At 38.8% G+C, this 26,416-nt stretch overlaps 1 protein-coding gene across 4 annotated transcripts in view; it reads right to left on the bottom strand.

Annotated features, from left to right (window-relative positions):
* Nucleotides 1–26,416, bottom strand: part of LOC109000959 (chloroplast envelope membrane protein) — a 32,071-nt gene that overhangs the window by 3,282 nt on the left and 2,373 nt on the right. Inside the window, exons 2-6 of one of the 4 annotated variants that reach the window (XR_001997809.2) lie at nucleotides 25,721–25,806; nucleotides 18,526–18,699; nucleotides 17,857–17,971; nucleotides 7,748–7,784; nucleotides 5,421–5,556 (exon numbers count right to left, since the gene is read on the bottom strand). Coding sequence is in view for 3 of the 4 variants with exons in the window: in XM_018978040.2 (XP_018833585.1) it covers nucleotides 5,421–5,556; nucleotides 7,687–7,784; nucleotides 17,857–17,971; nucleotides 18,526–18,699; nucleotides 25,721–25,806 (609 nt within the window). In the remaining variant the exon portion in view is untranslated. Of the gene's footprint in view, nucleotides 1–5,420; nucleotides 5,557–7,686; nucleotides 7,785–17,856; nucleotides 17,972–18,525; nucleotides 18,700–25,720; nucleotides 25,807–26,416 lie in introns of all 4 variants that reach the window. The other 3 variants (XM_018978041.2, XM_018978042.2, XM_018978040.2) reach the window with 3 other exon arrangements.

The following is a 26,416-nucleotide window of genomic DNA, read 5'->3' as shown; positions in this document are numbered from 1 at the left end:
ATTCATCAACGTTCATGTCCCACTACTCCACAATAGAATGAAGTATCCGAATGCAAAAATTGTCATCTCCTAGATGTGGTACGTACTCTCTTGTTAGAATCCTCTATTCCATCCATGTTCTGGCTCGAGACTCTGAAAACTGCTACTCACTTGATTAATCGTTTACCTTCCCAAGTCCTACACATGGAGTCTCCCTATTTCTGCTTGTTTGCTACGAAACCTAGTTACGATAATCTCCGTATCTTTGGTTGTGTATGTTTTGTTCATTTACCTCCTCATGAGTGACGTAAATTATCTGCTCAATCTGTTCGATGTGCATTCTTGGGATATAATGTGTCAAACGGGATTTGTTTGCTATGATCCTACATTACATCCTACATGCATTTCTAGAAATATTATTTTCTTTGAAAATCAACATGTCTTTCCTGTGTCCTCTGTGCCCTCCTCTTCTACTCATGTGGTCCTTTCCTCCTTTGAGCAGCAGTTCTCGGATCTTCATCAAGTCAATTCTCGCTTTAAACCAGGTATTGTGTATATGAGACGCTCCCGCCCACAGTCTCTTCCGGTGGCTCACCGATATCTGATCCTACCACACTCTAGATTCAGTCAGTTCAGCACCTCTAGAGCCTTTGGTACGTCGCTCTCCTCGAGTGTCTGTACCCCCGGATAGGTATGGGTTTCCTTCTTCCAATTCTAGCAATTCTATTTCAACTCTTATTGCTGCATTGTCCAATTTTGATATTCCCACATCCTACTCACACGCTGTCAAGCATGACAGGCCAATCACACTTGGGACATTGAGCCTTGTCCTCCCACCATTGTTCCTCAAGGTTGCAAATGGGTTTACTCAGTCAAGGTTCGATCTAATGGAAGTTTGGATCGTTACAAAGCTTTGCTTGTTGCGCTTGGGAATAATCAAGAATATGATGTCAATTATAAAAAGACCTTTGCTCATGTGGCTAAGATGACTACTGTTCGTACGATTCTAGCTCTTGCCTCTTACTGCTTCCAATGATTGGCCACTACATCAGATGGATGTCAAGAATGCTTTTATTCACGGAGATCTTAAAGAGTGTATATGAAGCCACCCCCGGGATTGTTTCCCTCTCCGACTTCACATGTGTGTAAACTTCGAGGGCCTGGTTTGATAAATTTCGAACCACTTTATTACAATTTCATTCAAGCAGAGCAAGTATGACACTTTATTGTTTTTTCGAAAATCAGACATGGTATTGTTGTTCTTTTGATTTATGTTGATATTGTGATCACTAGTTCCGATTCTGCTTTACTTGTCCAGCTCAAGACTCATCTCTCAGAGTCCTTTCCTATGAAAGATCTTGGGTCTCTCAAATATTTTATTGGTCTTGGTGGCTACAGCTGGCCTACCGAAGGCTACCTTTGTTGATACTCCCATGAAATTAAATGTCAAGCTTCACAAAGAGGAGGGTAGCCTTGTCTATCTTACCATTACTAGACCGGACATTTCTTTTGCTGTACAACAAGTCATCCAGTTTCTTCAGACTCTCGTCATCTTCATTTGGTTGTTGTTCATAGGATCATACGCTATGTTCAGGGCACTTCTGCCTGTGACTTATTCTTTCCTAGTAGGCAATTCTTCTCGCCTTGCTACTTATAGTGATGCTGATTGGGCTGGTTGTGCTAATACACGTCGCTCCATCACTGGTTGGTGCATGTTCTTAAGTGATGCGTTGATCTCCTGGAAGAGTAAAAAGCAAGACAGAGTTTCTAAGTCATCTACAGAATCTAAGTACCGGGTGATGTCTCTTGCTTATTCCGAAATTATTTGGCTTCGAAATTTGCTTGTTGAGTTAGACTTCTCTGAGACATACCCTAAACCTTTACACGCCGATAATACAAGTGTTATTCAGCCAATCCTGTCTATCATGAGCACACAAAGCATATTGAAGTCGTTTCTCACTCTATCCGTGAAGCCTTTGAAACTTGTGTTATCACTCTTCCACATATTTCCACTGAACTACAAATTGCTAATATCTTCACCAAGGCTCTCATTCGCCATTGACATTGCTTCCTAAGTAGCAAATTGATGCTTGTTGATCAACCCGCATCAATTTGAGGGGGGCTGTCAATGGACAGCTTTGACAGCCCATATTCCTTTCCATATTTCTTTCCTTGATTTACTCTTCTGTACAATTAGCATAATATTTGACAGATTGTACAGGGATAGAATTAACATATACTTATTTTTTTCCATGTATAGAATTATTTGTACAGTTTATATAATAAACAGAAATCTCAAGGCCAAGCAATTGCGACCAATTCATACACTTTGACAATATAATCCTGGAAAGTAATGAGCATGTGCATGCATGCATATAGGTAGACATAAGTGTGACAAAAATTCTAGGAAAAAATGCATTACAAGAATCAATCAATGCAATCATAGGGAAGAAATCAGTAGGTTGTAACGCCCTAATAGAAGGCCCAAACCACATGGCCTATACTCCAAAAAGACTAGTCAATGATACAATTGGAACCTCATTAGAACCTTATAAAGAGCAAGAACTTCTCATTCCCAAGCAATGTGGGATCCCATACACCACTTACCCTTATCGATATCATATATCATATGGGGTATCACAATTAAAAATACTTTCTATGCATCCATAGGTTTTGAACCTCTTCCTATTTGTTCAAATCAAGCATTCTACACCACTAAGATATGGATAAGGGTAGGTGGTGTATGGGATCCCACATTGCTTGGGAAGGAGAAGTTCTTGCTCTTTATAAGGTTCTAATGGGGCTCCAATTGTATCATTGACTAGTCTTTTTGGAGTATAGACCATGTGGTTTGGGCCTTTCATTGGAGCGTTACATAGGTAAAATATGATAACAGGAAAAACATAAACTATGAATGGTATCACGGCATTGTACCTGGGATATGCCTATCTATATTGTTGGGGGTTAAAATGAATGCAACAGTAAGGCCCACCGAAGAAAGCCCGCTATAAGCCCGCTATGATTGGAAGGAAGGGAGAGAGAGTTTGGCAATGGACAAGGCTTGATCAAACATAAAGGAAGATGAGACATAAAAATGGGGGATAAGACATAAGCAAGGGGAGGGACCTAAAGAGGAGCAAAGACAATAGAGTGGGGTCTGATTGATTGGAGATGGGGAGGACTGCTGGAGAGGAGGGGAGAACCAGAAAGCTCCAAGACAACTTTTGGAGAGTTGAGTGATTGTATAGAGCTGAGTGAGAATAGAGAGCTTGTATTCAACCATGTTTATAGTGAATTTTACACCCAAGACCCGTGGACGTAGCATCGTAGGCCTTAGAGCCGAACCACATAAATACTCATCTTCTTCATTTCTAGCCATTTGTCACTAAGCAAGCCATGAATGAACACACCAAGCACACTACCACCAAGAACCACCACATGAGAGCAGAGGGTCATCCAACTATATTGTTGAGGCCAAAAAATGCATCAACATATACCATTTATAAAACTCTTGTTTACTGATAAAAAAAAATGACAGAGAAAAGGTGCTCAAGGAAGCATTGAGCTTTCTTGGTCCAAGCTAGTATGCACCACGCAGACACTTATACTCCTTTGGAATTGGAGGTGTAGCGAAAGTTCTAGAAGGTATCATGAAAAGCATATTGAATAAATTAAAGGATAGGCTCACATAGATACTTTTAAGAGCGTGGGAGAAGGTCATCTACAATTTTCTGGGGCCAGTGTTTATATTACTTTTAAAGATAGAGCGAGTATCAGCAAGAAGCTCAGGTACATGCCCATCTTCCCTCTAAATCCATCTCTCCTTCTTGCCTGCCCTTTTCTTTAATTTTAAAAGTTTCGAAGCCAAGACAAGGCATAATTATCATGATCAACAAAAACTTATTTTTTTTTTATTGGTAAAATGGTATGATCAACAAAAACTTATTTCAAAATAAAAATGATTTCAACAGGAAATCCTTGACAATCGTTAGTGATTGACTGAAGGTAAATAAGCATATACAGACATTTTTTGCCGAGTGAAACAGTCACAATTTCTCCAACATGAGATCAAAATGAACAAACTACAACCTAGCATAGAGAAGTTCCTCATCCTCAATTCTGCAAAATGCAAAATACTTTTTTCTTCCAAGTAGAAAAATATAAAATCCTAATCATTCCCATCCAAATGTTCTTGTACGTGGTAAATTTGAGCAAATCATCCCTGATTAGTGCATTCACTGAATACTATATTCAAATTGGCTCCATGACAAATAAAAAAATAAAAAGAAGAAAAAGCACCCTAAAGACTAAGCTTTTTTAGGACACCTTCAAGAATCCTGCACGAGGATGAGGACTCCAGAAAACTGTGCAAACACAACATATCTTTTATCCAATTAAACCCCCTAACCCATGTAATGCACCTACATCACATCAAGCTTTCACCGATGGCATGTGGCCCCGAGAAAATTTCTTTTTGATAAGTATGGCCCCGAGAAATTATTTGCAGAACCTTAGACCTAGGAGAAGCATATCCCCAAGATTGAGGCCCTAACCACTTGACACAACCCCTAGAGGTTGGTTAGGTAGAATCTTATACTCTCTTCTATTAAAGGCATCTTCCACTTAAATTTATAAATGTAGAGCATATTATATGTAATACATGAGAACTACAAAAAGGTCCTTTATAAACTTCATGTCCTAAATTGATTTTGTTCAGGTCATATTTACTATCTTCGTATATTTGTTATTTCATATGTGATATTCTTCTTCTCTAGAATAGTTGAATTTCAGTTAGGCGCACTTCCTGAAGCTGTCCTCGAGGCTACTTACGCCTACCTCTTTAGCTTAGAACTCCAGTATAGTCTCTGCTTCATGGAATTTTGTCATCCCAATATACATTCTTACTCCTTGATTGCCCTGCTCATAATAGAATCCACTCCATGGCATAGATTTTCACTGATAATATGTTATGTCTGGTAAATTTCGTAAACTGACGAATTGAGATGTTTGTAAATATGCATGTCTGTTCAAATTTATTTAGTTGGACATGGAAGTTTAGGTGTACAATTACACTTGTATTGTCAGAGGTCAGTCATGCGATAAACTCCCTTCTAATGAGTTTCCCATTTCAGTTTTTTTTTTTTTTTCGTTTTTAAGTTTCCCGTTTCACTTGCATGCTCCACGGAGACACATTTAATTCAGCACTCTCTACAATATCACCAGCTTGGCATGTCAGATATGCTAATGCAGACACAAGCATAAAAAAATAGAAAGGAACTGTATTTAATGTTTTAATAAGATAAGAGTTCAATCCTATTACAATGCTGTGGAGCATGGCGACAAGGAATGAACAATATGCTGGGAAGTTAAAGTGACACTTGCATGGCCAGACTTAACATGAAAAATAAATTTGTATAAAAATAATCAAGTCCAGAAGATACCCAAAGTTTCACGCATGCATCAATGATAACTGGAACTAGGCAGATAAATATGGTTATGGCAGACTGATCAACCTCAAGTCCATAGTGTTCAACAATTATCTCCAACAAAGTCTGCCATCCAGATTCAGAATGATACCTGCACGTCAATAATCTCATGTTAGAGTTAAAAAGTTGTGAAACAGAAAATCAGTCGCAATACATTATCCAATTTATTAAAATTAAATGAGTAATGATACACTTGCAACCATTTTACAGATCTCTTTATAACTCTATTTTAAATGGAGGACAATTATGTAAAATTTAAAATTTAAATAAAAAAACTTTAGTATTTTTAATGAAGTGACACTATCAAAGTTCTTGTTTGTAAAATTGTAGAAATATCATTATTCAAATAAATTAAGGAATCTGCAAGTGACCGTAGGGTGGATTTCGTAAACTGCCCTCCCTTTTGGCGCTTCCTTTAATCAAAGTCCAAATGGGATGAGGTAATCGGAAAAATAGAAAAATAGAGCGAAGGTTGGCTAATTGAAAGAGAATGTATTTGTCTAGAGCCGAAAGGGTTATGATGATAAGAAGCACTCTATCCAACTTCCCACCCACCGTTTAGAAAAGCTGCAACGACACATTTTGGTTTTTTGGGGGTTGGATGAAATGGCCTACAGTATGCACTCCAACCAATTAGAAAAGGGAGCTCTATAGAGGACAGTCACTGATGCAAAACTTGGGGAGACTTGGGTGGATGGGTTTTGAATGAGGTAAGTGGATCACCTGGGGTGGGCTATGGAAGCACAGAAGAGGATGGGGAACTCTATGGAATTGCGACAGGACCTTCAAGGAAGCCTATCTAGGAATATATGGAATTGCGAGGTCGTAGGAAGCTTCAATTGCAGATACCTGTCCAGTGGATTTCCTCAATGGAACATTACATTCTTCAGAGCTGCACAAGATTGGGAGATGAATGCATTCACTGAGTTTTACAATTTTGTCTACTCCTTCAGGGTGGGGCGGGAGAGGTAGACAAGATTGTTTGAAGCCATTTGAATAAAGGAAAGTTCACTGGCAGCTTGTTCTACAAGCCTCACTATGCACGACACAAGTCCATTCCCATGGAAGAGTATCCCCCTTTAAAGCAACTTTCTTTGTATGGACAACCTCCTTGGGAAAAATCCTCACCATAGATAACCTAATGAAAGGCCAGATAATAATAATGGATTGGTGTTGCATGTGCAAGAAAAGCGGGGAGATAGTGGATCAATTACTTCTTCATTTATAAACTAAGCCATAACCAAGAAAAGCCTAGGCTCGAAAGGAGAGAAGAAGCATCTTACTCATAAGCTACTAGCACGAAAGTCTTGGCAACTACGTTCACCTTACTAGCTAGCCTAACAAGAGAAGTACTCACCAATGGAAGTACTTACTTAGCCTATAAATAATAGAGCGGTTAAATGGTATAAAATATTATGTTATGTAAATCTCTCTTCCTTCCCTTGCCTTTGAGCTTGCTCAGGTGGAGTAGGGGATTGAGGGCCCTCGATAAAGCATCTATATTCATCGCGAGGTTGCTACGTCTCTGTGGTACATTTCTTTGCCAGAGTTGGACTAGCTTGGGTGATGCCAATAAGGGTAGTTGAGTTCTCAGCAAGTTGGAGAGGATTAATTGGTAATTCGCAAGTTTCAGCAACATAGAAGATGCTTTCCACTCATCTATGGTGGTGTCTTCGGAGAGAGGAATGCAAGATGCTTTGAAAGATTGTGAGCGGTCAATGGAAGAGCTTTGAACTTTCTTTTTTAACATTTTATTCCATCGGTCAACTGTAATAGATTTCAATGATTTGAATATCCATGACTTCCTTGTATCTCTAGGCCATCGTGACTAGGTGTTGCTATTGTGTCCCATGTACTTGGGCTATGCCTATTTCTATCAATTAAATTTGTTTACTGATAAAAAAAAATGTAGGAAAGATTAAAAACAAATGACAAGAGTGAATAGTCATGAGGAAACAGCTTTAATCTGATACAGCTAAAACATTTTAACCTGCCTCAATCTTTATGCATTTAACAGCAGGAAATAAATAATGAATGGAAAAGTTTTCCATGGCAAATGAATCTACACAGAAAGAAGTGAAATTATCAACTCCACACAAGTGGTGGTTAGCATCAAATAGCTCCACATTTAATTTCATCACTGCATGTATTCATTCTACTAATCAACACAATGGACAAGACATACCAATGATTGCATTATATAAAGAGCCTAATATATTACCCTAAAAAAATATCTGTGATAAGTATAATTAAGAATGCCTTCCCAGTATCTGAAATATTACTTATTATTTTGTAACCAGTGAATTTCAACAAAGCTACCTGCAAAAGTGAGAGAAGAAATAAAAGAGTTGATAATTAGTAAAAGAAAATGCATGAAGCTCAAATGCAGTTCAAGATATCATTTATTGGATGGGTATTTAAGCAGATAAGAAACGAGAAAACAAATCTTCATGCTCTAATGGCAAAAGGTAACATCCAGTGACCTCCAGTCAGCATCCACATAAAGAACCTTAATGGGAATCCCGACATTGCAAATAGTATAAAATTTTTACCATTCACATTAGTGTTCAGATACTGCTCATAGAGAAAGCAGTATACTTCATTCATTCCTTTTTTAAAGGAAAATGAATTCATTCTTGCTTTTCATATATATTCATGAGTAAACTTATGTCTATAGAAATAAAGGGGATGTAATGTGAATGGTCTTAGAAAAAGTTTCATTTTTTTTTTCGGTTTAAACACATTAACATCATCAGATATATATATATATATATATACACACACACACACACACACATATGAGGCGGCAGTAACAACTGTAAGAGCTGTAGGAGGAATGTCAAGTGAGTTCCCAATTACAATAGGTTTACAAGAAGGATCAACTCTGAGTCCCAATCTATTTGCATTGTTTATGGATGCTGGATGCCCTTGCGGCATGTTGTTCATGGATGATATTATATTTAATGATGAAACTAGAACACTATGGAGATCCACTTTAGAATCTAAGGAATTCAAGTTAAGCACGACTATTATTCACAGAAGTTGGGAGATATAGAGAATTTTATGATAGAGTTGGAGTGGGGTAGATGAAATGGAGTGGTGCATCTAGGGTATTCTGAGATATCATGGAATTGCAATAAATCCAGCTATGCTGATGAATCAGAAAGATGGGCAATCAACAAACTGAGTGCGGTAGAGATGAGGATGTATGGAAACACTAAGAAAAAAAAAATGGGAAACACTCATTTGAAACAGTTTGGACATATTGATCCCTACACAGGCATACATAGGTGTGAAAGCATAATTCTGTTAATGTGAAAGGAATCAAATGGGGGAAAAAGGAGAAAACATAGCATGGGTAGTAGTTATGAGGAAAGGCACAGCTGTTAAAGAGATAGATGGGGACCTCTAGATGGGGCTCAGTGGTGTAAGATAATCCATTTAATTGAACCGAAATAGCATGGATTAAGCCTTAGCTGAGTTGATTTGAGTATTGGATTCTTTCTTATAGGTGGAATCACTTTGAGAAAGACTTTACAATAGTTATAATTGTTGAAGCATCAAAGCTTGATCAGGCAAGAGGTAAACTTAAGACAGCCAATAGAAATTCATCGGTGAGATTAAGAAACCTATTTCAAACAATAAATCTGTAATAATATCCAAAAACCTAGATAAAGTTATAAAAAAAAAAGTATTAATCTACCTATACCCACGGAGACTTGCACGCCATATATTTACTAGACAGATAAATTGGCAGAAAACCCACGAAAAAATGAGAGAAATAACACAGATGGTAAAAATAGAGTTGGTAACATACAGATAGCATTCCAGTAAAATTCAAAGACATCTATCTCTTTTCATCAGGATTATAATTTCAGTACGAATGAAATAAATGTGAAAAATAAAAAAGAAAACCAATTATGCTTACTTCTCTCTAAATCACTTTTACCTCAGACTTTGGAGAACCAAAGGTGTCAGTGAATGTTTGGCCGGTTATCTCTTTTAATGAAAATTAAAACAATATAATTAAGGTAACGAAGTTCAAGGATTAGAAGTCAATGGCAAGTTTATGAACTAAGTTAGTAAAAAGCCAGAGGTAGTTTTTTCACGAGTGAATGAAAAAAAGCCAGTGTTTGTTAATGTGGTGTATGGGACATTTTTAAATGAAAAAATGTCAAGGAAATGTTTTTATAACAACCAGCCTTTTGATCTTATACATTTAGTATCTTCTGACAATTTCTGAAACAAAGAAAGCCAAATTCTTTGGTCACGTTTCTTTCATGCTCAAGCTTAAAAACCTAGCACCTTACCATTAAGATGCATGCCATTTTTTTTTTTTTTTTTTATTAGTAAAAGATAGATATTATATATATGAATGAAATAGGCTTAGCCCTTGTACACAGAAAGTATACATAAGAATTCCTAATTACATTCTAAGAACGATAAATTAAAGACAAGAAATCCTGGACATTAACCCCGTGTAATACAATAGTGGAAAACCAAAACATTAGAGTGTGGAGAAAGAAATTCTTCAACTCGGTCATTGTGCGTTCCTTATCTTCAAAACACGACGGGTTCCTTTCCGTCCAAATCATCACATAATACATGACGGAATCATCTTCCACACTGCTGCCACTTGATGGCAGCCTTGCAACTTTGACCAACAACCCAACAAATCTACAATCCTCATAGGCATAACCCAAACAACAAACCCTTTGAAATATTTCATCCCACAACACCCTTGTTACCTCACAATGTAATAAGAGATGGTCCACAGATTCTCCATTCTTCTTGCACATGTAGCACCAATTCAACACTACACATCCTCTCTTCCTCAAGTTGTCCGTGGTCAATATCTTCCCAAGAGCAGCACTCCAAACAAAAAAAGCTACTTTAGAAGGCACACAAGACCTTCAAATATTCTTCCAGGGGAACGGCATAATATCAATTTGTGTTGTCAGGATGTTATAATAGGTCTTAACTGTACAAAACTTGTGGCTATTAGACCTCCACTTCAAACTATCTTGCTGTGCCATAGGAATCTCCGTGGAATATAGTAAGCTGAAAAAATCTGAAACAATAGGTATTTTCCAATCATGTAGATCCCTGTTAAAAAGAATGTTCCATTGATGCGCACCATGAGAAAATAGACGCACATCTGCCACTGAAGCCTCCCTATTCACTGCAATACGGTAATCCCTTTCCAATGTGTGGTCTCCACACCACACGTCCCTCCAAAATCTAATTCGAATACCCTCACCAACTACAAAACAAAATTGATTTGCAAGCATGGCCATCTCTTACTTATATACTTCCATAAACCCACATCATACCCCCCTCTCACTTCCTTAGAGCACCAACCACCCCAATCGACACCATATCTAGCATCTATAATATCCTTCCACAATGATCCCCCCTCCAAGTGATATCTCCAAAGCCATTTTCCCAATAAGGCTTTATTAAAAGTTCTCAGATTACACACACCCAACCCCCATTCACAACTGAGGCACATACAATCTTCCATCTAACCAAATGAAATTTCTTTTCCTCCCCCATACCTCCCCATAAGAACGCCCTAAAGAGTTTCTCCATTCTGTTCACCACCCCTACAGTCATAGGAAACAACGATAAAAAATAAGTGGGGAGATTAGTGAGAGTACTCTTGATAAGGGTGAGGCGACCCCCTTTTGATAAATACATCCGTTTCCAGCCAGTCAACCTTCTCTCTATCTGCTCCACTACCTCATCCCATATAGCTCTATTCTTAAAAGTTGCTCCCAACGGAAGGCCTATATATTTCATTGGGAAAGATGATACCTTACAATCCAAAAGGCTTGCTAAGCTGAGAATCTTAGAGACCGCACCCACATGAACCATTTCAGACTTGCCCAGATTCACCTTTAATCTTGACACAGCTTCAAAGCAAAGTAACAATGCTTGTAGAGTTTGGATCTAGCTACTATTCGCTTCACAAAAAATCAGTGTATCATTTGCGAAAAGAAGGTGTGAAATGATAATAGGGCCACCATAACCATTGCCCACCTGGAAGCCCGATAAAAAACCTCCCCCAACAGCAGCTTGCACCATCCTGCTTAAAGCCTCCACAACTATAACAAATAAAAGATGAGATAAAGGATCTCCGTGTTGCAATCCCCGCGAACTATCAAAAAAACCAGCATGTGTGCCATTAACAAGAACTGAAAACCTGGATGTTGAAATACAATAGCGCATCCATGCAATCCACCTATTCCCAAAACCACATCTCTCATGCACGTATAGGAGAAATTCTCAATTCACATGATCATATGCCTTCTCCATGTCAAGCTTGCACAGAATACCTGAACCTCCTTCTTGTACTCTGTAATCCAAGCATTCAATTTGCAATGAGTACTGAATCAAGAATTTGTCTCCCGCGGATAAATGAGTTTTGTGACTTGGAAATAATATGTTCCAACACTGGGCTAAGCCGGTTAGCAAAAACCTTTGAGATAATCTTATATACACTGGGCTAAGAGTGAAATTCATTGAAAACATGCATTGTTAACGTATACCATTTAGGAAGTTATACAATTTAGGACTCTTCTTTTAATATTAGCTGCACAGATATATTACCATGTATATAGGCTGATTAGTAGGGATCAGTTAGAGGTTTTTCCATGTATAGCATATTATCAATATTTCCTTGTATAGCGGCTGGTTACGTTGTGAATGAGGAGGCTGAAATCAGAGAGCTAGTTTTCCAAATATTATTGGTTTTCTGAATGTTTTGACATGGTATCAAGAGCAGGTTCATAGTTTTCCTGTTTCTACGAAATTTTTTTCTTTCTTGGGGGCTTCTTTGTGGGTTCTTCATTCTCGGCGCTGGCTGAGTTCATGTTTGGCCATCCGTGTGCTTCTCGGTGTCGTCAGAGTTTGTTCTTGGCCTCTCGTGTGACACGGCGTTGTCTGAGTTGAAGGTTGGGGTTCCTTGTCACTTTCGGCGCCCTCTGAGTGTTTCTTGTGCATTATCGGCATTGTCCACAGTCTGCACATTTTGTGAGTGATTTGTGGGCTGCGATACATTGTCTTGCGTGGGTTTCGATTTTTTTTTCCGTTGCTGGGGTTGTGGGTATTGACGCCATCTGTTGCTATTTCTGCACTTTTCTGGTCGTGTTCTGCACTGTTTCTAGCCTCTATTGCTGGTTCTGGCCTCTTGTCGGTATAAATTTTTTTTTTTGCCCTGTTTCTTACGTGAGTCATTTTTTCGGCAACTTTGTTTGTCTTTCCTGATTGGGTCTTCTCGGCACTATATATATATTTTTCTTTGGGTTGCATCATGTCATTTGATAAGTTAGAATCGTTTCATATTCGGTTTACTGACTAAAATTATTCTGCTTGGGCGTTTTAATTTCAATTATTTGTCAAAGGGAAAGAATTGTGGGGTCATATTGATGGAAAAGATCCCGCACCTTGCGATGTCGAGGCTTTGTCAAAGTGGGAAATCAAGGATACTAGGGTCATGACCTGGATTCTTGGCTCCGTTGAGCCTCACCTTGTTCTCAATCTGCGGCTTTATAAAACTGCTGCTGGCATGTGGAATTATCTCAACAAGGTTTACAATCAAGATCACTCTGCTAGGCGATTTCAATTGGAATATGAGATGGCTAATTTCACGCAAGGAAGTCTTTCCATTGAGGAATATTATTCTGGTTTTCAAAACCTTTGGGTTGACTATTCTGATATTGTTTATGCTAGTGTTCCCCCTGCAGCTCTAGCTGCTGTTCAAGCAGTGCATGCAACCAGCAAGAGAGATCAATTCTTGATGAAGCTACGACCCGACTTTGACATTGCACATTCTAATCTGATGAATCGTGCTCTTGTTCCATCTCTGGATGCTTGTTTGGGTGAACTTCTTCGTGAGGAGCAGCGTCTACTCACTCATGCTTCCATGACACATCAGGCTCCTGCTAGTGCACCTGTTTTTGTGGCTTATGCAGCACAGGGGAGGAATAAGGGTAGAGTTATGAGTGTTGTTCAGTACTTTAGTTGTAAAGCTTTTGGTCATATTGCTCGGGATTGCCCCAAGAAGTTCTGTAACTATTGCAAGAAACAGGATCATATCATTTTTGTTTGTCCCATTCGACCTGAAAGGAAGTAGGGTACTACTTATCATGCATCCGCTGGTGCCTTTAGTTCTGCTGCATTGTTTGCTGCCTTGCCGGTTGTTCTTATTCTTGCTCCTACAGCCTTAGCAAACCCGAACACACTCACTCCTGAAATGGTACAACAGATGATCATTTCTGCTTTTGGGCTCTCAGGTAATCATAAAGTTTCTTCTAAGCCATGGTATTTTGACTCCGGAGCTTCTAACCATATGACCAATACTGTTGTTCCTCTTTCCAATGCCAGAAATTATTATGGAAATCTGAAAATTAACACTGCTGATGGTAGTTCTCTGCCTATCAGTGCTGTTGGCGATCTTTCCTCTTCCTTAACTGATATTTTTGTGTCTCCTGACCTCTCCACAAATCTTATTTCTGTTAGTCAATTCGTTGATAATAATTGTAATATCCATTTCTTCCGTTCTGGTTGTGTTGTGCAAGATCAAGTGTCAGGGAAGATGATCGCGAAGGGGCCTAAAGTGGGATGACTCTTTCCTCTTCACGTTTCTCCTTCAACCATTATTCCTAATTTTCCTTTACTTTCCTTTACATGTAATGTTGTTGGTTCTGGAAATAAAATGTGGCATAGACGTCTAGACCACCCAAACTCTGATGTACTTCGTACTTTGTTTAATTCTGGTTTATTGGGAAATAAAGCATATTCTTTTCATGATCTTTCTTTTGATTGCACATCATGCAAACTTGGCAAAAGTAAAGTTCTACCTTTTCCTCATCATGCATCTCGTGCATCACAATGCTTCGATCTTATTCAAAGTGATGTTTGGGGGATTGCACCTGTTGTTTCTCATGCACATTACAAGTACTTTGTTACTTTCATTGATGACTTTAGTCGCTTTACTTGGGTTTACTTCCTACGGGCTAAGACCGAAGTTTTTTCAGTATTTAAGAGCTTTCTTGCACTTCTTGAGACTCAATTCTCTGCCAGCATCAAGATATTGCGCTCTGATTCTGGCGGCGAATACATGTCTAATGAGTTTCAGAACTTTCTTCAAAGCAAATGGATTATCTCTCAGCGTTCTTGTCCTTCAATACCGCAACAAAATGGTGTTGCTAAGAGGAAAAATCGTCACCTTCTTGATGTGGTAAGAACCATTTTACTTGAATCATCTGTTCCTCCTCGTTTTTGGTGTGAAGCGTTTTCTACTTCGGTTCATTTGATCAATCGCTTACCATCTCCTATGTTACATCATGTTTCTCCCTTCTTTAAGTTGTTTGGTCATTCTCCTTCATATTCTGATCTTCGGGCATTTGGTTGTATTTGTTTTGTGCATCTCCCTGCTCATGAACGACATAAACTTACTGCTCAATTTGTTAAGTGTGCTTTTCTTGGTTATGCTATACCTCAAAATGGTTATGTTTGTTATGATCCTCATGCTCGTTGTATACGTGTTTCTAGGAATGTGGTATTCTTTGAAAATCAATATTTCTTTTCATCTCATGTTGAGCTGTCATCTGCATCTATATCTCTTCTGCCTAGCTTTTCTGATTCCCCAACAATTGTGGAAATGTTCAAACCTGGTTTTGTGTATGGAAGACGTAGTTGACATGAGTCTGCTTCCACTTCCTTTGTGCCCTCTCACGATCTTGACCTGGTGCCTGATCCTGCTCCTGTTTCCACCACTCTTTGCGGGTCTACTCACCCTTCTCGACCCCCTAATTGGTATGGTTTTTCCTCTCCTGTCTCTCTTGTGGCTACTTTATCCTCTATCTCCATTTCCTCTTGCTACAAACAGGCCATGAAACATGAGTGTTGGCAAAATGCAATGCAAACAAAACTTCAAACACTTGAGGAGAATCATACTTGGGATATTGTTCCTTGCCCTCCTACAGTCAAGCCTATTGGGAGTAAATGGGTTTTCTCTGTAAAGTTTCATTCTAATGGCTCTTTAGATCGGTACAAAGCTCGCCTAGTAGCTCTGGAAAATAAACAGGAATATGGGATTGATTATGAGGAGACATTTGCTCCTGTTGCCAAAATGACCATGGTTCAAACCATCTTTGCTATTGCCGCTTCCCAGTCGTGGCAACTGCATCAGATGGATGTGAAGAACGCCTTTCTTCATGGTGATCTCCAAGAATATATCTACATGAAACTTCCCTCTGGTATGACTACTTCTTCTCCTCATGATGTCCGTAAGCTAAAGCGTTCTCTGTATGGGCTCAAGCAGGCTCCCCGGGCTTGGTTTGAGAAGTTTCGCAGTATACTTCTTTCCTTCAGTTTTACACAAAGTCAGTATGATTCTTCTCTCTTCTTCCAAAAGTCTGCATCGAGTATAGTCCTTCTCTTGGTTTATGTGGATGATATTATCATTACTAGCACTGACTGTGGTTTGATCATTAAGCTTCAACAGTTGTTGCATGCGACTTTCCATATGAAAGATCTTGGCCGGCTCACATACTTCTTAGGACTGGAAGTACATAATCAGGCCAATGGTATTTTCTTGAACCAGCATAAGTATATTCAAGATCTTATTACCTTGGCTGGTTTGGAGGACACTTCTTCTCTTGATACTCCTATGGAGGTAAATGTCAAATACAGGAAAGATGAAGGGGACCTTCTTGATGATCCTACTCTCTATCGGCTCCTGGTTGGGAGTCTTATCTACTTGACCACTACTCGCCCCGATATCTCTTATGCTGTTCATCAGGTTAGTCAGTTTATGTCTTCTCCTCGGCATCTCCATCTTGCTGCAGTTCGACGTATCATCCGTTATCTTCGAGGTTTGCCTACTCGTGGGTTATTCTTTCCTACAGGCTCATCTCTTTAACTTGTTGCCTATAGTAATGCTGATTGGGCTGGATGTCCGGATACGCGTCGATCTACTACGGGTTGGTGTATGTTTTTAGGTGATGCCTTAATTTCTTGGAAATGAAAGAAACAGGATCGTGTTTCTAAATCCTCCACTGAGGCCAAGTATCATGCCATGTCTACTGCTTGTTCTGAAATTGTATGGCTACGCGGTCTTCTTGAGGAGCTTGGGTTTCCTCAGACTGCTTCTACCCCCTCTTCATGCTGATAACACTAGTGCTATTCAGATTGCCACCAATCCCATTTTCCATGAACGGACCAAGCACATTGAGGTTGATTGTCATTCTATCCGAGATACCTTGGAAAGTCGGGTGATATCTCTTCCTTACATTTCTTCGGATCTCCAAGTGGCTGATGTCTTCACCAAAGCAATGACTCGACAACGGCATCAATTTCTGGTTGGTAAATTGTTACTGGTTGACTTACCAGCATCAATTTGAGGGGGGATATTAACGTATACCATTTAGGAAGTTATACAATTTAGGACTCTTCTTTTAATATTAGCTGCACAGATATATTACCATGTATATAGGCTGATTATTAGGGATCAGTTAGAGGTTTTTCCATGTATAGCATATTATCGATATTTCCTTGTATAGCGGCTGGTTACGTTGTGAATGAGGAGGCTGGAATCAAAGAACTAGTTTTCCAAATATTCTTGATTTTCTGAGTGTTTTGACATGCATAACGTCACCTTTCACAATGGTCCAACAAGTTTGGAAGAAACCCATTGAAAAACCATCCGGTCCCGGCGCTTTATCCTTTGCCATGCCAGATATGACCTTGTAAATCTCTTCTTTAACAAATGGTCTCTCCAAAACACTCACACTCACATCTGCGCAATGGATATCAAATGTCTACTGTTTTTTTTGTTGAAAAGAGATCAGCCCAGCTGCCCAGGAAACCATTAATGTAGCTACTAGTTAGCTTCTTCTCAGAACAAGATGAATAAGAATAGGGTTCTTAACAATGTTGTGAGCGGCAAATCTAGGCACAAGTTAGCCAGTCACATTGGCAAGGATGATGGGTGATCTTTTAAAGCTCTTCCATATAGGCAAAGCTTGTGTTGTGCATTTTCGATTTCTTAAAGCAACTGGTCCATTCCAGTCACCCAATCATTTTCATTTTTCTGTTCATTTAGCTTGATCTATGATATAAGCAATCCCATTTACACCATTTTCATGTTCATAGACCTTCAGAGGCCAAAAAACTAACTCAGGTTTTTTTTTAAACAGACAAATTTTGGATGGTACAGCCAATAGAAGTCTAAAAAAAATTTATGTCATCTAGAGTATCTCAGGGAAAAGTATTCACTAAAGTTCTATGGGCGTGTAAGAAAGTTGGGGTAGATAATATTCCTACAGTTATAGGAAACAAAAGTCATGCAAAGTAAGAAAGCAATGGAGCAATGATAGCTTACCTTAGTTTGATTTAAGTACAAAAGAATGAATAATGAGATCCCAAATACCATATCTGACCATATGTTCGCAAATGCTCTACGGTTCTCTAACCTCCACTCATCTCTCAAATCTAAGCTGTGGAAGCAACAAATAGGAAGTCAATAAAAACAGCAAGCGCTAAAGTAATGGAAGTCTAGAAATTTATTTTCATAAGAACAGAACATAAGGATAGCTTTTCCAAGGGCAACAGTTGTCTAAAATAAGTTTCCAGCTGTAACATGTGTACTAGTAATTTGGTCACAGAATCTCTAATCATTTTTATCTGATAGAAGGCAAAGTCAAGATTGATGAATTCCTGTAATATGTCCTTCCCAAAAGCATGTATCCATTACTTATTACTACATACACACACACAACAAACATTTATATATAAATATATATATTTTTTATAAGTAAGAAAAATTTATTAATCACGTAATTGGGCATAGCCCAGGTACACAAGAAGAAGTATACTTTATACATATATATATTATATGTGAAAATAATTTGAACACGATTGATATCAGGCTTCACACTAACTAAACTTAACTATACACAGTTTTAGCCACCAAACAACATAATGAATAAATATAAGATTGTAACATGAACAAGATCTCGCCATGAGAACACAAAACAGTGCTAAAACTTACGCTTTATGCCGTAACTCCCACAAAACTTCCTCTTCAGAAAGAGGTGGAGATTTACCAATCTCTACCTCAAGCTGGAATCTTGCTCTCTCAATCTTTAATTCTTTTACCATTTCAAGCTTTTGATTTCTTCTAACATCGAGCATTTGTGCTGCAAGTGGAACAGTCTTTACATACCTGTTCACAACATAGGAGTTACCTCATATATTGTTTGGAAATTTAGATTCATCTAGTAATGGCAGACAAAGCGAATTCTTGCTTTAACTGATTTACTAAGAAATATTTAGCTTTAGTTAAAACAAAAGCATTCACTATTCTAAACCAAATCTAGAATCAGCAGTCACTACAGTAACTAGGGAAGAAATGGAAAACAGCAAGGGAGAGAGATCAAAAGAGCAAATAAAAAAAATGATATGATTCAACATCAAACCATTTAAATGTAGCGGACAACATTCGGGCCCCTGACATTCCATACTCCAAAAAGGGAGAGAGAGAGAGAGTACACAACTGCTCCAAGTAAATTCATATTTGAATTAACTACATAATTGCTATGACTGGAATACCATTTTAGCTGGTTGATATATGAATTTATGACAAATTTTAGCCAAATCATTTTTTTTTCTGTTCATGGAATACAAACAGGTTTTTTCAAGCTAGTCAATTTCATTAAAAGTGCAAAGGGACTACACCATGTGCATACTACATATAGATGAATAATCCTCCACACTACAATGCCTACATCCTGGCTTCTCTAGCAACCCAATAACTCTACCACTCTTTGAGGCACCATCCAATCCCCATCAAAAAGATAGAAGACCGAGGCCCGTACTGTTCTAGCTACTTCATAATACAACAAGAGGAGATCTGTCATTTCCCCATTGCTCTTGCACATACAACACCAATCCATCACTAAAATTCTCCTCATTTACGGACTAGTCATATTTAGAATCTTCCCCAGCGCAGCTGTCCATGCAACAAACGACACCATCAATGGAGCTTTCCGGAAAATGCACTTCAACAGGATAGAAATGCTCATGGGTCACAATGTGTGATAAAAAACTCTTACTTCAAACTTCCTTTTTTGGGATGGAACCCACAAGATCATATCCTCAACACAACCTCCTATATTAATAAAAGTTTTCTCCCTCTTCAAACTTCCTATATTCACGTAATGGACTCCATCAGCAAAGATGCGCCGTCTTCTTCCAACCACCAGCCGGCGACCACACAGAACCCATTGCCAGGGGCAAGCGACCTCGTGGTTGGAACCTAGGGCGATGGGCTGCTGGTATTGAGGCCACTGATGGAGTCAATGGAGGAGGGGTAGAAGGAACCGATGGGAAAAGGAGACCTAGTGGGTATGCTTTTGGTCGACGGCTTGCCAAGGTTGATGCCGCTGAGGGAGGAAGAAGCCAAGAATGAACGTTGGGCAGTGGAATAGAGCCAGAAGGAGCCAACGAATACACAGAACTCATCGCCAAGAGCAGACGACGTAGTGGGTGGGCCTCTGGTTGTTGGTTTACCGAAGATGCCGCCACTAACGGAGGTAGAAGCTGAGGATGCTCATTGTGGCCATGAGAAGAGGGCCATAATGAACTAGTGACATTTTCTATCATAGAGGGAAGTCCTATTGTTGATATATCTACACGGGAACCTCAAATGGAACATGAAATGACGATGAAGGGTAGTTCTGAATAGTGGCGAGCTCAGGACACCCAAGCTGATGCTGGCACCTTGGTAATATTCACACCCAGAGTTTCTGAACACAGTATTAAGGAGGTGGAGGTAGCAGAGGGTATAGAAAGTGAAGTGGAAGGTCATTGGGATGAGCCCATTCCCTTGAATTTAATGCCCCCATTGATGGACAAGACTCTAGCATAGATTGGGTTTTACTTAAAGCCAAGGAGATTCAACTGTGTGTAGGACTCCCATGTACTGGTTTTGAAGATCAGTTTCTGCCCCTACTTGCTGCAATTGAAGCTGGACCAGCCTAATTCAGCCATGAACTGCCACTCGGCCAAGAAAAGGGGAAGGGAATTAAAGTGACTTACTTGTTCGATAAACTACGAAGGAAGTGCGAGTCATGGTGGGACGAAGGGTAGGGCAAATTTGGTGGTTTTATGAAGCTCAAAATAGTCACGTGGAAGTTAGGGGGCTGAACGAACTAGAGAAACGTACTGAAATAAAAAATAAGCTTCGTGGCTGGAAAGTGGATGTTGTATGCTTACAAGAGACAAAAATGGATGGTCGTATTTGCCATCTAAGGGGGGCTTCGGGAGGCATATTGGTAATGTGGGATAAAAGGGTGGTGGAAAAGACAGATGAGTGTATGGGGGAATATACAGTGGCTGTTTCTTTCAAGAATGTGGAAGATAGCTTTCAATGGTCTTTTGCTTGTGTTTATGGTCCTAACTCTAATACCGCGAGAAGAGGCTTGTGGGATGAATTGGCTGCTCTTTGTAGCTTATAGAGTTTTCCTTGGTGCATTGGGGGCAATTTTAACGTCACACGCTTCCCAAGCAAATGAGTAGGAGGTCTTAGCTGCAGTTCAGCAATGACAGATTTTTCTAACTTTACGTACGAACAAGATCTTATGGACATCCCTCTAGTTAGTGGCACTTTCACATGGTGGTCATCCTATCTTATACAGGGCAATCCTAGTTACGTGTTGGCATATAAGCTGAAGGCTCTCAAAGAAGAAGGAAGATCTGAAGAAGTGGAATGAGCAGATATTTGGGAATGTGGAACACCAAAAAAAGACCCTTTTCAATGAACTACATGGTTTAGATGAAGAGGAGGAGGAGAGGGGTTTCTCAGAAGAATAAAAGACTCACAAAAAGCAAGTATCATAATATATTGAAAGGATGGCATTAATGGAAGAGATATCTTGGAGACAAAAATTGAGGGCTTTATGGCTAAAAGAAGGGGATAAAAGCACCAAGTTCTTTCATCACATGGCTAATTGCATAGAAGACACAATGTCAATGTCATTGAGTCACCATTAGTAAATGGAAGGACTACTTCAAACTTGTTTGAGATTACGGACCATATTACTAACTTCTATGAACAATTTTCTTGGAGACCATGTTTGGATGGCCTTATTTTTTAGTCAATTGATCATCAAGAAGTAAGTTGGCTAGGGAGGCCATTTGAGGAGGTGGAGATTTGCAAGGTAGTGTGAAGTATGGCAAGTGATAAAACTCCAGGTCCAGATGGGTTCACTACGGCTTTTTTTAAGGCATGTTGGGAAGTAGTTAAAGATGACATCATGAGCTTATTCCACGAGTTCATGAACAAGGTAGTTTTGAAAAAAGTCTTAATGCTACTTTCATTACTCTTATTCCAAAGAAGCTAGGGGTGGTAGAGATTAAGGATTATCGCCCGATAAGCTTGGTGAGCGGAATGTACAAAATCCTTTCAAAGGTATTGGCTAATAGATTGAGTACGGTATTGGAAAATATCATTTCCAAGCCCCATAATGCCTTCATATGAGGATGAAAAATTCTTGACTCTGTTCTCATTGTCAATAAATGTTTGGATAGTCGTTTCAAGTAAGGCGCTCCAGGGTTACTATGCAAAATTGACATGGAGAAGGCTTATAATCGAGTAAACTAGAACTTTTTGTTACATATGCTTGAGAGGTGTGGAATTGGAGCAAGATGGTGCTCTTGAGATGTAGGGGATGCAAGAATCGGCACACTGGAGATGACCCACCTCTTATTTGCAAATGATACTCTTACATTCTATTGTGCTAATCACAATCATATTCAAGCTTTGTGGGCTTTACTACTTTTTTTTGAAGTGGTATCGGGATTGAAAGTGAACCTCGCCAAGTCAGAATTAGTTCCAGTTGGAAATGTTCCCAATGTCTTGAGCTATGCCAATATTCTGGGGTGCAAAGTCTCCACCTTGCCAATGAAGTATCTTGGTCTTCCCTTGGGTGCTTCCTTTAAATCGCAGTCTATCTAGGATAGGGTGTTGGAAAAAATGGAACGGAAGCTGGCGAGTTGGAAGAGGATTTATTTGTCTAAATGTGGTAGAGTTACGTTGATAAAAAGTACTCTATCCAACTTGCCTACAAATTTTTTATCTCTATTTCCAATACCATGCAAGGTGGCTTACTGGCTAAAGATTTTACAACGAGATGTCCTATTAGGGGGGAATAGATGAAGAATTCAAGTTTCACTTGGTGAATTGGGATACAGTTTGTACCCCAATACGTGAAGGCAGGCTGGGAATTCGGAACTTACTGTTTTTCAATAAAGCTTTATTGGGTAAATGGTTGTGGAGATATCACAATGAAAGGGGAGCGTTGTGGAGAGGTATCATAGAGCTAAAGTATGGTAGATTGTGGGGAGGAGGGTGCTCGAACGAGGTGAGCGGACCACATGGGGTGGGGCTTTGGAAAAACATAAGAAGAGGTTGGACCAACTTTTAGCAATATACACACTTTGCAGCTGGGGATGGATCCATAATTAAATTCTGGAATGACCTTTGGTGTGGAGACCGAATTCTTAAGGAAGCCTACCCAACTTTATACAGCATTGCACGACGACAAGGGGCTACAATCGCAGAACTCATGGATCAATCTAGTGGCTCTCCTCAATGGAATATCATTTTCATTAGAGCTGCACAAGACTAGGAAATTGACACATTTGTAGATTTATTCCATCTTGTGTATAACTATAGAGTGAATGGAGGAGCTGATACAATGTTGTGGTCATCGTCCAAGAAGGGAAGATTTACCGTCCTGTCGTACTATATGTCCCTTAATGAAACATGCTACAAGAGCATTCACATGGAAGAACATTTGGAAGACTAAGGCCCCTCTAAAAGCTTTTTTTTTTTTTGTATGGACAGCTTCACTAGGGAAGATTCTCACCTTAGATAATCTAAGAAAACGCCGACTCATTGTATTGGATTGGTGTTATAAGCAGTGTTTTAAATTTCGTACCGTACCGGCCGGTACGGCCAAAATTTTTCGTTTCGGCCGTCCGGCCGGTACAGGTATGATATCTGTTCCGTACCGGTTAAAATACCGGCCATTTCGGACTAAATTTCGGCCTGTACCGGCCTATATTTCGGCCGGTACCGGCCGATATTTCGGCCTGTATGTTTTTTTTTTTCGTTTTTTCAAACTAAAAATTTATTTTTTAACCCCTAATTTAAACTAGACTATTTATAATTTATATATATATGTATTTATATATAATTTATTTATATATAGACTATTATTTTGAAATATAATTTTTATATATCGACTATCCCGAAACGTTATCCCGAAACGCTATTTCGAAACGGTACCGGTATCGAAATATTTCGTTCCAGTGCCTTGACCGGTACGACGTCCGGTACGGTATTCAAAACATTGGTTATAAGTGCAAGAAGAGTGGGGGGTCTGTGGATCACCTATTATTGCATTGTGACGTGGCTATGAGTTTGTGGAATGATATCTTTGCTAGAGCGGGGCTCCTTTGGGTGATGCCAAGAAGGGTTGTTGAATTTTTGGCCAGCGGCAAGGCCTCCGAGGTAATTCTCAAATTGCAGCTATGTGGAAGATGATTCCAATCTATCTATGGTGGTGCATTTGGATGGAGAGGAATGGTTACAACTTTGAGGATCATGAACTGACAATGGACGAGCTTAGAACCTTTTTCCTTCAAACTTTATTCCATTGGTCGATTGTAATAGACTTTAAAGGCATGAGCATACATGACTTCCTTATATCTTTAGACACCCACATCTAGGTGTTGCTCTTGTATACGTCCCGTGTACTTGGCTGTGCCTTTCTTTAATAAAATATTCGTATTTACCGATCAAAAAAATAAAAGCGAATTTTGGTCAAACACCTACCATGCTATAGGGATATTTAGGATTCAACCCCTATACCACTTCTTTTAGAAATAATCTCTAGTGGTATGAGTTAATTAAGAAGAGGTCCCTAAGTTAATTTTTATGTCCATCAATGTTAGCCGAAGACACATGGCAATTTGTGATCATTTATTACTTCACTATGAAGTGGCAAGGGGGCTATGGGATGAGATTTTTAGCAGGACTGAACTCAGATGGGTGATGCCTAGGAGGGTGGTCAGTCTTTTTGCATGTTGGAAAGGCCTTCAGGGTAACCTACATTTTCCGGCTATATGGAGAATGACTCTTTTACGCCTCATGTGGTGCATTTGGTTTGAAATGAATGATTGGAGCTTTGATGATAGGGAGCGCTCTTTTGATGAGCTTAGAAGTTTCTTTTCTCATACCTTGTTTCTTTGGGCTTCTATCATTGTACTCAATGGATCTAGTCTTCATGATCTTTTTTTTTTTTATAAGTAAGAAAGGGAATTTTATTAATATGAATGAAATAGGCAAGGCCCATGTACACAGGAAGTATACAAAAGTGAACACCTAAATACATTTTAAGAAGCAGAAAATCATGAGCATAAGCTCCATTAATCACTAAAGCAGAAAACCAAAGAAATAAAGAGTGCACAAAAAATTTCCGAAGTTCCTCCAAAGTACGCTCCTTATCATTGAAACACCACTCATTCCTTTCCATCTAAATAAACCACATAAGACACACAGGAACCATCTTCCAAACCGCATCCTTTTTTTTTTATATAGATAATCAAGAAATTTTATTCATCAAAGTAGGCAAAGCCCAAGTACATAGGGAGTCTACATGAGAATAACCTAATCCAAACCGCATCCACTTGAGAGCAACCATCAATAGTCTTCATGAATTTCATGTATCACTTCTAATTCCAAACTTAAAATAGGATTCTCTTTTGTATACTACCTATGTACTTGGGCAATGCCTCTTTACTTGTTTTAATAAAATTTTATCTTATCAAATAACAATCTATGGAACTGCCACATGAGGATTTTATTTAAAAAAACTACATTAACATTTTAAAAAAGTGAATAAATTTGTTTATAATAGCATACAGATTGTATTTGAAAAATATAACAAATCGTCAAATAAAGAAGCCACCCTGGAGGTGACCCTATGCAAGCCACCATGGGGTGGCCTTTTATAATACAAGCAAAGAAGAAATGTTAAAAAACGACATAAAGAAAGAAGAAAGAAAGAAAATTAATGTTGAAACACAGAATTATGCAAAAAAAAAAAATTGTAGTAATCATATTTTTTTAACCATTAAAGGCAAATACCCAAGCTAAAATCATTGCGCCTAGAACTTACCTGTCCAGAAAAGGCATGAGAACATAGTCGTGCACCACAAAATCCAAGGCCCAGGGTATAAGTATCAACACAGCCAAAAATTTAGCCTGTAACAAGGATGAATAAGGATTAAAATAGCAAGTCGTGTTTAACAATCCTATGTACTCTTCGCCTGTTTTAATACAGTTCCTATGTACTGATAAAAAAACCAATATAAGCCATCAAATTATCCAAATTGCTGTAGGGACCATTACAGGGCTGACTGAGCATGAAATAGATGGATTCATTTTTTATAAGTAAATAATTAAATTAATTTTATCCCTGGTAATTCTGCATGTTGTCACAAAGGAAGAAATATGATTCTATATAATTGTCAAAAAAATCTTTTCATAAGTAGTTGTCAATATTCAATTATCCAAATTGTTAAACTCTCTAGCGGACATAAGCAACACAAAATACCAAACTGCTTAATTAAAGCTTTTGGAGCAGAGATTTCCTCAATTAGACTACAACAATAACGATCTTGAAAGACCGGCATTCATATTGGAATTTTCCAACATCTGAAATCCAAAATGAGGATTGGATGTGAAGTTCTTAAATATGTTCCTCCCCTTTCAAAATTGATTACGTGTCCATCCCAATGATTTTATACCCATTACAGAACACTCAAGCATCAGATACTCCACAGATATCTGAAACCCCAAAACCGGGGACGAT

This window comes from Juglans regia, chromosome 8 (genome assembly GCF_001411555.2).
Source record: "Juglans regia cultivar Chandler chromosome 8, Walnut 2.0, whole genome shotgun sequence".
NCBI lineage: Eukaryota > Viridiplantae > Streptophyta > Magnoliopsida > Fagales > Juglandaceae > Juglans > Juglans regia.
The sequence above is the reverse complement of the archived record's forward strand: the minus strand, read 5'-3'. Positions and strand labels throughout refer to the sequence as shown.